Consider the following 14,351-nt stretch of genomic DNA (forward strand, 5'->3'; position numbering starts at 1 on the left):
TTTGTGAAATGTCATGGGAAAGAGCATCAAAAGCCTTATTTAGGTTGAGATAATCAGCAACTGCTGCTCTCCTCTTATCCACCAAACAAATGGTATCTTCACAGAGGATTATCAGGTGTATCAGATGTGATTTCCCTGTCATTTTAAATCAGAACTAATTGTTGGTGGATATAAATAACTAGCAGCTTTACTATCTCAGCTTCAACCTTTGGTCTGAAAAGGAAATTGAAGGAATTTGATTTTCATATTTTTTGTCTGAGCTGATCAGAGTCTTTTTCATAAATGCAGAGAGGAGTCATTTTTCCTCTGGATTTGAATTTCATTCAGCATGAGGTTAGGCATCACTTCTGAATAAAAGTAGAAAGCTTAGTTGAACGCTGGAAGTCAAAGTTGAACCTGATCATTGTACAGTGAGTGTTGGCCTGAGCAAGGAACAACACAGACCCCTTGGAGAAATACTACCTCATTTTCACAGTAAACAGGCGAGTGAGGAAAGGAGTTAGCATCTGAACGAACTCCTCTATTTTGCTGTTTCCCAAAGTGGACAGTCTGCTGTGGGTCACTTTAACCTTTTCTAGTGCTTCCTAAGAGTATAGGTCAAAGTTTAAAAACACTTGCACAAAAAAAGGCAAAACTTTTTTGTCTCCGGTCAGTTTTTGTTTGCTTCTATTTTGGATTGTTTTTGTTTTAGGTGTTTTGTTGTTGCTGTTGTTTTTTGTTTGTTTTTGTGTGTTTGGATATTTTTTTTTTCGGGGGGGGGGGGAGGGAGGAGGCAAGCTCTTTTTTTTTCCCCCCTCAATTTACTCTGGCATCTCATTAGTCTATGTTTTACAATTAAGGTTTTGGGAATGACTCCAAGGCTATGCACAAAAAGAAGCTTGAGAAATCTGAACACATGTGCAAGTTCATTTGGAACTGAAAGTGCCTATTCTAAGAAGAAAAAAAACCTGCAACTAGGGAAGATATGTAAGGCATGTCAGCAGCTACGCTTTTCCAAAGGAATAAGTTAACTGACTGCCCAGCCTTTTCTTGCAGACTTTATATCAACCTCTACTGCAGTAGCTGATGCTGAGATAGTGTATGGAAGAAGCTAAATAATCATGAGAAAGAAAAGTATTTTATTTAATACCCCCTGCCTTCTGTACACCTCAATCAGAGTTTTCTTCCAAAGCAGGAGTGAAATAACCCTCATTGAAATTACAGATCCAAGCTGCCAATCTTAATGTCCTTGAGCTGCACTACATCTGCATTGATGCCTGCCCAAGCTCATGTATACCCGCTGAATAAAAGCTTTCTGTGCAGGCACTCAACTAAGCAATAAATTTCTAAAGAAAGAGGTACTGACAGGAAATAAATGGGTTTTTATGTTTTATACTGCTAGAGTTCGGGCAAAAATAATTCAAAAAGAAAGTGACATAATATTTATACTGAAGAGGCATTTCAAAGAGAGAGCTGGAAATTCAATTTGAGGTTGTTAACATTTTAATAACTCTGTTCATTACCTGGGGGAGGTAGGAGAGTGGGCTTTTAGAAGTCTTTAAGCAATCGAAGTCGATATCAATCAGAGTATCTGGGCTTTTTAGAATCTTACAGGCTGTCACTAGGTGTCAGTCTGCACCTTTAGGTTCCTATCGTTCCTTAGCAACATGTTCCTCACCACCAGCATCCCGAGTGGAATCTCTAATAGGACAAGGAGCGTCGCAAAAACCTCAAAGAACTATGGACGTATTGTTTATTTCTGCTGTTTATTTCAGACCACGAAAATGTGATTGTTACAAACGAAAACACAAACATTTGGAGGAAACAGGAGTGTTCTTGAAGAGTGTTGTACTTACTGCTTATTTAGGACAACCCACAGTACCATACAGTCTCAAAGCTGGAATTGCAATGACCTTTTGCTGTGGCCACATTCCTAAGACTTTGTGCACATCAAGCACTTACAGCATGCAGGTTGGTGCCACTGCCTGTACAACACAGCCCAGATTTCATGCACAGATAGTTACAATTCACAGCACATGTGGAACAAAACTTCTTTCTGCTCGTGCATATTGGCCAACTATGTAGCTGCAACTGCAGGTCAGGTACAAACCAACGTTTACCCAACAGCTGTGGTAAGTTGTGTCACTTTCAAATACCATATGTGTGACTTAGACTTAAGTGGCTTACCACACAGGTGACCTTTACAAAATTAGTCAGGTCTCTCTCAACGCACCCAGAGCATTTTCTTATTTGAGTGATTTCCCATACGAAAGAGTTTTGTATATTGGACATCTGAGGCTTTCTCTGATCACCAAATCTAATCGTGGGTTGTCCTCAACTATATGCTATTTTGCTGCTATAAAACTGTGTACACTGACATCCACAAAAACACACAAGTTTTGTCATGCTCACCACCACAGAGGACGTCTTTTAGGCAATTCACCACCTACTGAAATTCAAAGCTATGCTTTAGATACTTATCTAAGTATACTCTAGCTTTTTATGCAGTGCACAAGAGCATTAAAGCGTCTGAGAATAGGAATTACAGATGCAGCAAACCACACAGGAACCTATGCTGCTCAATAGCAAGAAAAGAGTGTAGTTTCAAGGTCCATTTCTCCTCTTCATTCATCCTTGCTCCTGTCTTACAGAAGTATGTTTAGGCCTGTCTGAACTCTGGATTAAGGTGTTCATGGCATCCTTCTCCTCATGCAACAGTGTAGTTACCTGCTGCCAGCAGATAACTACACTGTTGTTAGGGCTTTCTCCCTAGTATGTATGAAACCCAGCTGCATTTCTTGCAAATCTTTTGACACATTAGGCTACTGGATTCTTAGGGCCTGAAAGCACTCAGTCTGTGGAAGCCACCTCATTGTGTACATCACCGAGACATTAATTGAACCAGGACCTGGAAGCAAGGACAAGTATATAATCATAAAGTGAACCAGTTAATCATTATCCTCAAGAAGGTGAAACCTAGAATTCAGGCCTGGATCCAATTTCTCTTCTGCATTTTTTTGTACAAGAGAAACAGAACTTCCTCTCTAGGGCTCATGCCCTCATCATTATCCTGCAAAATATCATTCAATGGTTTACTTTACCTTTCTGACCCTGTAACAGTGAGCATCTCATGCAATAGGAAACAGTTTCAAGCCACAGGATTCAAGCACATCCCCAGTACTACCAAAGGTGAAAAGGAGCATTTCCTACACTGTGAGCAAGAGCTCTGCCCACTGATACACTTTTTAAGAAGGCAAGAGGAAAGAGCATAATCTGCGCATGCATCAAAGAACAAGACAGGAGAAGCACATCTGGACAAAGGGACAGGGACAATCAGTTAAGCTTACATCCCCTCTTAACTTTGTGTGGCCTGGTACAGGGCGTTCTGTGTCAGGATGCAGAGCTGCCTCCATGGCTTGCGGTGCACACAGCAGTCAGTCCTGAGTGCAGGATCCCCATGAATCATAAACAGTGCTACAAACTTAAGTGGATTCAGGCATGCTCAGAAGCAGACTTTAGGCACAAAAAGTTTTCCAGTTAATATTTAAGTACCTACAGACTTCAACTGGCATACAAATCAGCATTTAGGAACTTAGAGGGATTCTTGTACAGTACTTAAATGCTCCAGATCTTCTGCAGATACCTGTTGTGGGTTTGTTTGTTTGTTTGTATTTTTTCCAGAGTCTTTGCATCTTTGTATATACATCCATCAGCTGCCAGCTCACTTTTGCTGTTCTCTAGGCTCCTTCCAAATCTCAGCATCTTCCCCGTTAGAGGCAACCAAGGCTGCAGTAAAAGTCTCTGCTGACTTGAATAAAAGAACAGCGTCTCACTGCAAGAAGCAGAACCAGCTGCTTCCAGACCAAACTGGAATTTTACAACAGGATTTATTGACATATACAGTAAACCCAAAGGATTCTGCAAGACATAATTGCTTCTAAAGGCATTGTACTTTTCTCCAAACAGAAATAGTGAGTTTGCTCTGTATCTGTGCTTAGAGGTGACAAACAGCCCTCCACAGAAATGCTTCCCCCTCACAGAGTCAAGTACACTTTGGAGTTACACTACAAGAGCGGAAAGTGGAAATAGAGGTTTTCTAAATATTGTGTTGATATTTTCAACACATTTAACCCATTTGCACTTTCGGATATTAATCAACACCTTTTGAAAAAAAAAGTTTTTCCCTCCTCTAAAAAGGAACAAAACAAAACAACCTTGACCTTTCAAAATTTTTTACCATACTGAAAAATAAAATAAAATAAAATAAAATAAAATAAAATAAAATAAAATAAAATAAAATAAAATAAAATAAAATAAAATAAATTAGAAAATATGTTACCTTAACATAAGAAGTTTCACAGCTTGGAACAGTACTTTTTTTTTTTTTTTTAAATGCTTTTACAAGTTCATTTCAGATCAATCCCAAATTATTCCCCAGCTGTTTCTTTGGAACACTGGTTGGGACAGAAAATTTCCGCCCTTTCTGGGGTGCTGAACTGCAGATTCTTGGGCTTCTCACACTTTAGGATTTGAGACTGAGTTAACTGAAACACTGGCAAGTATCATTGCAGATCCCACAAAACTTTGTGATTTGTTTTAGCTGAAATAAGAAGTATCCTGGAGCAAACAGTTTGAAGTAGATTTTTCCCCTTTTTCTCCTTTATTTACAATTGTGCTGATCTCCTGGAGTGAACTGCCCAACAATCTGAGGCACAGAACAGAACCTGCAGCCTCCATATGCCTGGACAGAAGCCTGCCTTGGAGCTGGTCATGCAGGTTTCCTGCTTCAGCAGAGCTGGGGAGCACGATGTTAGGAGGTGGTAGGGTGCAATTCCCTTCCCTCCAAACCCAACCAAAGCAACCCCTCTTTGTGAAGCTGCAAGTCCTGTCCCAGGCTTTCTCCTTCGCTGTCCAGGATCTGTTATCCTGCTTTGTATGCCGGTAGCAGCAGATGGGATGAAGAAGCCACAAAAGAAGATCCTGCAACTATCCAAAGAGAAGCACAGTGCTCCTTCTCCCCTCTTGGTTGGACCCTGGGAAGGGAGAAAAGAGCTGAGCCTGAACAAGCAGGAGCCCTATACCTGCTTGTCCTGGCCCCTTCATGCTCATGCCATGAGCATGAGCACAGCTGATGTTGTGGGAACAGCCTTGCTTCACCCCAACAAGCCTTACCCTCACTGGCTGACCCCACAGCCAGAGCTCCAGCAGGAGCCAGGACAAATGCAAGTAATGAAATGCATCTCTGAGAGACCTCCTGATCCCTGGCACACCGCAACATCCCTTCCTCCTCCTGTTCTCCATTCTGGGGCACACTTTCAAGATAATTTTTGTCACACAGCTTCCAAGAGCAGACAACTCCAGAAAAGTTTCTCCCACCCTTGTCCACCTATCTCACCTTCCCTTGATCCTAACAGGCATTCAATGTCCCAGAGCCACATCCCGCACAGAACCCCCTCCCAGTCCCCTCCCCATGGCCATCTCAGTAGCGTTGCTCCCTGGAGGCAGCAGGCAGCATGTCACATCGGCTGCTGTACACCACCACTCCAGGCGGGTAGTAAGCCTGCTCCGGCTGGACAGCTGCAGAGGAAGGTGCAACAGGGTGGACAGGCACCAAGTCGTGCTGGGCTTGCTCCTCCTGCTCTGGCTTGGTGGTATCGGTGAAAGGACGCATGGTGGTGAGAGAAGGTGAGGTGATCTTCCAGAGAAGGCTCTTCAGTGCCTTGCGGAACTCCCTGCGCATCAGGCAGTAGAGGATGGGGTTGAGACAGCTGTTAGAGTGTGCCAGGCACACACTGATCGGGAAGAGGTACACCTGTGAGAGGAAGTACTCAGCACTGAAGTGCACCACATTGAGCTTGATGAGAATGCCCCACGTTGTGAGCGCTTGGTTGGGCAGCCAGCACAAGAAGAATGACAGCACCACGATGGACACTGACTTGGTCACTTTAGAGCGGCGTTTAGTGCTGGGACCACTGCAGGTGCTGCCAACATGCTTAACACTGATGAAGCGCACCAGGAGCAAGTAGCAGAGGCTGATAATGGCCAGAGGCAGCACGAAGCCCAGCAGCACCTTTTGGATTTGGTACAGACCTAGCCAGAACTGTGCATTGCTTCCTCGGCCCTCAGGGAACTTTACAAGGCAGAGGACATCATCAAAGACGGTGGCAGTGGTGGAAAAAATGGCTTGGGGCAGAGAAGCCAGGATTGCCAACAACCAGATGAGTGCACAGAGCCACTTGGCAGGGCAGCAGCCACCCAGAGGGTCACCTCGCCCCTGCTTCTTCAAGGCTGAAGCCACAGAGCGATATCGAGCCACACTCATGGCAGTGAGAAAGAAGACACTGGCATACATGTTCATGGCTGTCACATAGGAGACAATCTTACACATAGCTTTGCCGAAGAGCCAGTTGAAATCTAGGGCATTCTCCACAGCCCAGAAGGGTAAGGTCAGCACAAACTGGAAGTCAGTCACAGCCAGGCTGGTCACAAAGAGGTTGATGGAGGACTTCCTCCAGCCTTGCTTGCTCTTCATCAGGTAGAGAACCAGCAGGTTGCCCACCAGTCCCAGGGCGCACACTACAGAGTACACCAGGGAGATGACAATTCTCACCACGTCGGAGCTGTCTCCTTGCATCCCTTCGGCTCGCTCAAAGTTGAGGTTCTTGAAGAGCTGCAGGAAGGACACGTTGCTCTTGTTACCCATCTGGCCACTCTGCAGCAAATCCAGCGGTGCGTTCCAGGGATCCCGACCCGCTCCTTCTTTTATGCCTACGGCAGCCGAGCAGGAGTCGCGCTCGCAGGGCTCATCCATCCCATGCCTGGGAGCGGCAGAAGCTCCGCTTCCCGAGCGCCAGAGAGCGCACCGTCGGAGAGGACGGGCAACGGCTGTGCCGTTTGGCAAGGCGGTGCGGCCGCCGCACTTATATCCACCCCCGCGGGGCCGGGGCATGCGCGGAGCTCTCCCGGGTGCTGAGCGCTGCGGCCGCGCCCCCATTTCAGCCCCTCCTGCTCTGAGTTCCAGCCCCGGCCAGGCAGAGGTGGCCGCACGGCTCCAGCCCTTGGTTTTTAGGGAGTTCGCTCCGCTCCGCTGTCCCGCGCTGGGACGGACGGGCGTGCGAGTCGGTAGCTACCCATGGCAAAGCGATGCTCAACCGCTTCTCCCTCCATCTCCTTAAGAAAATAAATTCTGGCCGGTGTTTTACGTTCCGGAGAGCAGCCCTGCCTTTCTGCAGCCGTCCCGCGGAGCTTGAGGAGTGCCGGTGGCGCTGATCTTTGCTTGGCGGCTCCCTTCCTTCCGAGGAAATTCTGCACGCAGCGCAGGGGCACACGATTCACAGAGCCGCGGGACGTCCCGAGGTGGAAAGGCACCCACAAGGATGAGTGAGTCCAACCCCTGGCTCCACACAGCACCACCCAAAAAACAAACCCTATGTCGGAAAGCGGCGTACAAACAGTCCTTGAGTTCCGGCACCCCAGGGCCGTGCCCACTGCGCTGGACAGCCTGTTCCATGCCCACCGCCCTCTGGGGCAAAATCTCCTGACCATCCCCGACCCGCCCTTGACGCAGTTCCGTGCCGTTCGCTCGAGTCCTTCCAGCACCTTTCCAGCTCGGGGGAAAACACAGTGCAGTTACCGCTGTTCTTAGCGGAGCAGCCCGGCGAGGGGCTGAGGCTGCGCTGTCAGCAGCTCCGGCAGCCGCCCGCCCGCAGGGGGCCCCGGCGTACCAGAGACTTCGGGACCCCCCGCTGCCCGGCACCGCGCCTGGAGGCGGCTCCGTGCAGCGGAACGAAAAGCAACAGGTGAGAAGTGAATCGGGGCTTTCCTCCTCGTCTTCCCATGTTAAACGGAGCAAAATTAGTGCACATTTTGAAAAGAAAATAGATCCCACACATACTTAGACATACCATACCAAGTGACCATCTTCTCTGTAGTCTCAACGCAGATTTATTTTACTGAAATTCCTGCAAAAACACCAATGTGTGTTTGCCACTTGTTGCGAGTGGTCCACTTTTCACTATGTTCTACATCTGTGGTGACCTTCTGAAAGTATCAGCCAGTTAATGGAAATGCTGACAGAGAATGTGAGTAATCTGGAAGTTCTTTGCATCAACTCTATTGCACATAACAAATGAATAACTTAGTGGAATTAGTTCTGTAATTAACTGTAATGCTCTGGGGAGGTTTAGCCTCCCGATTACTTGCTATGCTAAATACGTCGGTACTGGAATAACAAAAATTGCAGTGGGAAGTGGAGAGAAACCATAGCTGAAAATATATTGCTTTTTGTAATCCACACAGAAAAAGCTTCAGAGTGGAACAGAGGTACCTGATGAGAATATTGATACTGGATTTTGAGCTCAGGAATGCAAGCACAACATACTTGCCCAGGTCTTTTGCTCATATTCTGACCACCAGATGGATTTCTTTGTAGCTTCTTTGTAGCTTGTAGGTTTGTCTTTTTCTTTCATCATCCTTTACCGAAGAGGATTTTTAGAGACAGTAAAGAGAACTTGTTAGCTAGGTGAATAGTCAAAGAAATGCTCACTGTATGTTCACAATAATTTATTTGTCACATCATCAGGGCATTTCTGTAGCTGGAAAATGTATAAAACGTCATCTGATTTTTTTGAAGAGGTGTTGCAAAATTCTTCATGCCCAGTGTTTTTTATTTTGGACAAAGCTACCTTCTACTTGCTCCATGTAAGTGCAGCAACCTTGCAAAAGACTTATCACTAACTTGTGACTTTCTGGAGTCTTCTTTTTATCAAATAGTTGGTGTAGCTGGCTTTACTCAATTGACTTCTGTGAAAACCCTAACAAACTTGTTAGGCTTAGGCTTCCAAGTAGTATTCTTACGACTGCAGTAAAAGTGACTGATTTGCCTACTTCTGAACTCTCAAGCAGATGGTTTAGAGCTATGTGTGAGTCTTCTGGAGTTTGTATAATGCTGTGCTGCAATAACCATTGGGCCATCTTCACTTGTTTTAAGGCAGCATTGATCTAAACAGCAAATGTAGAAGGCTGTCACCAGAGAGTTGCAGTGGCAACTGCCCCTTGGATTTAACTCTATCATGTCAGAGTGAATGTGACAGAATGAAATGTGCCCCTGCAAATGCCTCTAACACAACATTTAAGAGTGTTTCAGATAAATATGCCAAATAAACATTTGCTGAAAATCATAATTTACTTGCAGTGCACCTTGAAAGATCTACATAACATTTTCACTTGCTTGGCAAACCTCTTCCAAAAATGAAGGATTGGCTATGATTACAGCAGTGGCTGAACTGGCTGTATGCAATTCTAGAGTGTCTTGGCAGAGGGAGATGGGGCTTTGTTTTCATTTTGAAAGTTTGTTGTTTTTGTTTGTTTCTTTTGTAGCTGAAACTGTATTTTTGAATTACAGAATGTATAATTATTTCAACTACAGAAACATTTTCAGTGGGACTGTTTCTCAGGGCATTTTTGAGGCAGTAAAATTGTTTTATGTATATATGTATGTATGTATTCTACATACCAAAGAAAGGGCCAGAAGTATAAAGGTCTTAATGCAGTTCATTAAAAAGAGTTCATAACACATTACTTAGATTGACTTCACACTATTCTTAAATGTTACATTATGTTATAGTTCTGTTTCTTTCAGTTTTCTTTTCATTTATGTATATACATATATATATGTATATATGAATATTTGTGAGAGAGGCAGAAACAGAAATGGGAAAAATGAAAGAATGTTTAACATTTATTTATTTTTCTCTGGTCTAATTTCTAGAACTTACACAGTCTCTTCTTGGCTTTTTATGAGCTCATGGCTGAGCGCTCATGCTTTTGACTACTCTCAGATAGTCAACTCTTACATTTGGAACTGCATTTTATAGCTCTGCTATCTCTGTCCTGATGGTGAATATTCGGTACAATTTGGTGTGTATCCACTACAGGAAGGCATTTGTGGCAACGTGAGAGATAAATATAGATTTTCTTTCCAAACCTCACTTAGATAACACAGTCATCATGTCCAAGGGTAAAATCCTTGTTAGGCTTCATGGAACATGATACACTCTCCAGAAAGTATTGCTTGAATGTAGATATAAATTGTAATGATCTATGTGGGTCCCTTCGAATTTGAGGTATTCTGTGATTTTTTTCCATGTCCTCTCCTCACTGAATTCCTACACACATCACTAAAAACATATTTTCATGACACTAATTAAAAAAAAAAGTTAATTTCAAAGTGAACTACTGCTCCACAATTTTGCTTTAAATTGTTAACATAGACAGTAAGATCAAATGAGCTTTTAAATTTACATGGACAAAGTGATCATTTTGAATATTATCTGTCCAATTACAAATAATCCAAGTTTGAACACTGGAATCTGAATGTAAACATCCCCTTTCCCCGCTTTCCCCCCCAATTCTTTTAATGCAATTACTCACTGCTTTAGAGTTTGTTTCATTCTATTACTAGAATCTGCTCACAGACGTACCATAAGTGGAATGTAAGCAAATATTTTTTGCATGAGTAACTAACTTAAGAAATTCCAGAAATATTTAGAGTAGAACCGAAATGGAATGGGAGAATAGTCTATTCCAGTTACCAGAAATTAGCTGTGCTAGGAGACCGCATATCTAACAGAGAAAGAGGGGAAAGGATTATTTTTAAAAAATGTTATCAATACTCCCATCTAATTTTGCCTCTGAAAAGAGCCAGCAAATGCACAGATGCACTCAGCATACTCTCTAGTGCCCTTGGAATTCAGAGTCATTCTCTCAAAGATTGTTGCCCTGATAATACTTTCTGGCTTTAACATGGCCCACCACAACATATGTGATCTATTTTCTTAACATTTCTAATCCAAGCAGATTCTTAAGCTGCCTGTATAGTTAACAGGCAGTCAGGCCCAGAAGATGTTTCACTCTGTACAGGACAGATAAGGATGTACTTTCTTCCAGAGGCACTCCTCTACTGACAGAAGGAGCAGACAAGCAAGCATATATTACATGCCTTTCAGATTTCTAAACTTAGGGTAGGAGATGCTGATTCTCAATGTCTTCAGCTGGACTTCATCTTTTTGCAGCTCCTTGATGTCAAACGACATAGTTCACGGTGCTGTTCTTCAGTTTTCTTTAGCCACTGCTTTTCCACTTCTTTACACACATTTACACAAATACATGGAATTCTATACACACAGTTCTTTTATCTGAGTTCTGGAGGTCCACTCAGGGAAATAGAAGGGGGTTCAGGGATGGGTGACTTGGCAGTGTACCTGGATTGTATGTCTTGGCATTTCTGATCTCCTTTCAATAAATGTACAGGCACTGAACCACAGTACCATTGCTGTCACAGGAAAATAACTGATGTTGTGATGTGTTATTTTTCTTTTTGTAATTAAAGGTGAGTTATAAAAAGAAAAAAATAGCGCTTGCTTTCTCAAAATGTTCTAAAACCTCAGGTTATAACTCTTGGAACAAGAGACAACGACTTAATTCCTTATCATGAGATTTTAACGATTTCTTGTGAATGACAAAATAGTTTAATATGTAGGTATTCTACTTTCATAGTCCATAAGTGCACTCCTATGTTGGATCTGCTCAGGGAAGACACAGTTCTGTGAATTTGGAGCACTGAAATAGCTGGCCTCACTATGTCTCTCATGTCACAGCATGGAAGTGCTTTCTACTTGTGCCATTGCTTCACGTTTTAAGTGTCTGTCAGCCAGCACCAGAGCAACCTGCTGCTGGAATCCAGCTGTTTCCCCAGTGTATTTTCTGACACTGCACCCAGTATACGTGTATGTGAGTGCTGGCACAAAGCCCAGGAAATCATAGATGTTTTGGATCAGATTCCCACAGTTCTTTTCCTCTGTTCTGTATGGCTTTTACATGTAAAATTTTTGGTTGTTAATAAAACATCAAAACAAAACACCAACATTCTCACAAACATTCCTAAGTTCCGAAGTTTTCATTTCTTTATTATTTCCTGATATTTTTCCCTTGTTCTCACGTCTGGAGATATTAGAGAAGAAAATATGCAAGGTTGGGAGATTTGAACCAGTACAAGCTCTGTAGTTGTGGAGGGAAAAAAATAAAAAAATGAAAAAAAAATCAGAAGGAAAAACGTCTCATGCTTCAAGATAATTATGGGCAATGGAAAGTAACTTTTCCTGCTGAAGAGATCAAGATGGGATCCTTCACAAAATATTAGTTGCCTCTTACCAGATACTGCGAACAAAAAGATGAGTGGAAATTCTAGCAAATGAACAGTTGCATGCCTCACACCTAAGACTTTTCTGAATGCCTTCAGTAAGTTTTCCAAACCAGGACTTTGTATACACATGCCCATCCCTTGAACTTTCAACCTTTCTTTCCAGTGCTTGTAGTCAGTTCTGGTCATTTTAGTTTTTCTCCTTTTAATTCTATTCATTGTAGGCACATCCTTATTTTCCAATTTATTTTAAAAATTTAACTTGATTTTTTAAATGTTAAGTTTTAAAGACATCATATCGATTTCAGGTCACATATTCCTTTAAATTAATTTCAGTGATGTGCTGACAGAGAGCTAAATAGGATACAATTTCAAATGTCACAGATCAGTCCAGTGTCTGATATGTGACTAGAATATTAAAAAACATCCTAATGGCAAGTGCATCAGGGAATTTGCCACTGTAACATGAAAGACTTACATGTAAAATACTGTTGTATTAAATAAATATGGTCCAATGAAAAGTTCTTCTGGCAAGTGTTAGGATTTCAAATATTACACAAAATCACTTTTTCCTGAAAAATCTGTGCCATTCCATTGACATTCCGCTAGCCAGAAGAGAGCACATTATGACTCATAAATAAAAAATTGCTACTCTTTCACAAATATGTCTTGTTTCTGGAGCTATCACGGCCCAAGCTTGGGAGAATCTGCATTTCTAACTCATGTGGAAATCCTTGGATTTTTAACTGTTTCCTGCATTTTTATCCTCTGGAGTTTGAGAGGTGTTTGCAATTACGTAAGAATCTTCACCTCTGGGTAACTTTCAACAGAAGAGAGAGCATTGTTAAACCTTGATGGTCAAGAAATGATCCAAGAAACAAGAGGTATGGTCAGTTTTAAGACTACTGAAAAACTCAGAATTGGTCACAATCACAGGACAGAACCAAAATGGTGTCATTAGGAAGTAAAGTGACTGGGCTGTTTCTTCCAGTACTTGAAAGAAGCTCATAAGCAGGAAGGAGAGTGACTTTTTACACAGGCTAACAATGATAGGACAAGAGGGAATGGCTTTAAACCAAGAGGGAAAATTTGTCTTAGACATTAGGAAGAAATTCTTCCTTCAGGAGGCAGTGAGGCCCTAGCACAGCTGCCCAGAGAACTGTGGTGCCCCATCCCTGGAGGTGCTCGTGGTCGGGTTGGATGGGGCCCTGGGAAGCCTGAACTGGTGGGAGACAGCCAGCCCATGGCAGGGGTTGGAACTGGTTGGATGCTGTTAACTGATTGATCAGGAAACTCTCTAAGACTCAAGTTGGAGGGTTAGAAAGCAGGCATTCTCTATTCTCAGCACTGGATGCAAGGAGCATGAACTCCTCCTGTCATGCATACCTTCCACCAAAGGTCTTCTGATCATATACACACATTCAGAAGTTTTCCCAGATGTACATATTCAGTGCTTCAATTTCACAACTAACAGATCCAAAGCAGAACTTCCCTTATCTACTTGACTTACAGAACTTCCACTGTCTGCATGGTACAATGAGTTAAATCACCGTTATGTACTCAATACAAAAGCAAAGATCCTTCCCACTGTCTAAACAAACTAATAGTTATCCACCAAGGAGCTTACCAAGCATAACAATATTGCCACAGATTGTATCAGGATGACCTTCGAGATCCCCTCCAGTCCAAACCATTCTATGATTCTGTGAAGCAGGGGTTGCATTTATTAATCCTTGGAGAAGAGTAGAAAGCACCAGCTAAAAACAAATGTTAAGGTGACTAGAGGCCTTCCCCATGACGGACCAGAGCAACACCAGAGCCACTGAGAGAAATTACATGGAGGCTGCCTCATAGCTGCTGAGGTGCCATGGGCTCAGCGGCCTCTTGGCATCTTCCAGCTTCTCAAGCATCGCCTCTTCGGTGGGAAACAAGTTACTTATCAGCGTGCATCGTGCCTAGGTGTAGAACTCGCCCCTGTGAGCGGGGCTGCCTTATGGGAGCGGGGATGAAGGGCTGCTTCCTTCCCATGGCCTTTCACTGGGGACGCGGCAGGGCCGCCTAGCTGGTGCGGGCCGTTCCTCCTCATGGCCCCCGCCGCATGAGGCAGGCAGAAGGGCCGGCAGCCCCCGCCCGCCGCCGGTCCAGTTCGATCCGCTCCGCTCCTCTCGGGCGC

The 14,351-nt window shown here is 43.5% G+C and overlaps 1 protein-coding gene across 1 annotated transcript; it reads right to left on the reverse strand.

The window, feature by feature from the left end:
- Positions 1–5,458: 5,458 nt before the first annotated feature.
- On the reverse strand, positions 5,459–6,790 carry RXFP3 (relaxin family peptide receptor 3; the record flags this gene model as incomplete). Its single annotated transcript, XM_079548633.1, has 1 exon — positions 5,459–6,790. The coding sequence occupies one exon, from the start codon at positions 6,788–6,790 to the stop codon at positions 5,459–5,461; it is 1,332 nt and encodes a 443-aa protein (XP_079404759.1).
- Between the last annotated feature and the right edge of the window lie 7,561 nt (positions 6,791–14,351).

Source organism: Tetrao urogallus (genome assembly GCF_951394365.1).
Source record: "Tetrao urogallus genome assembly, chromosome: Z".
NCBI classification, from domain to species: domain Eukaryota; kingdom Metazoa; phylum Chordata; class Aves; order Galliformes; family Phasianidae; genus Tetrao; species Tetrao urogallus.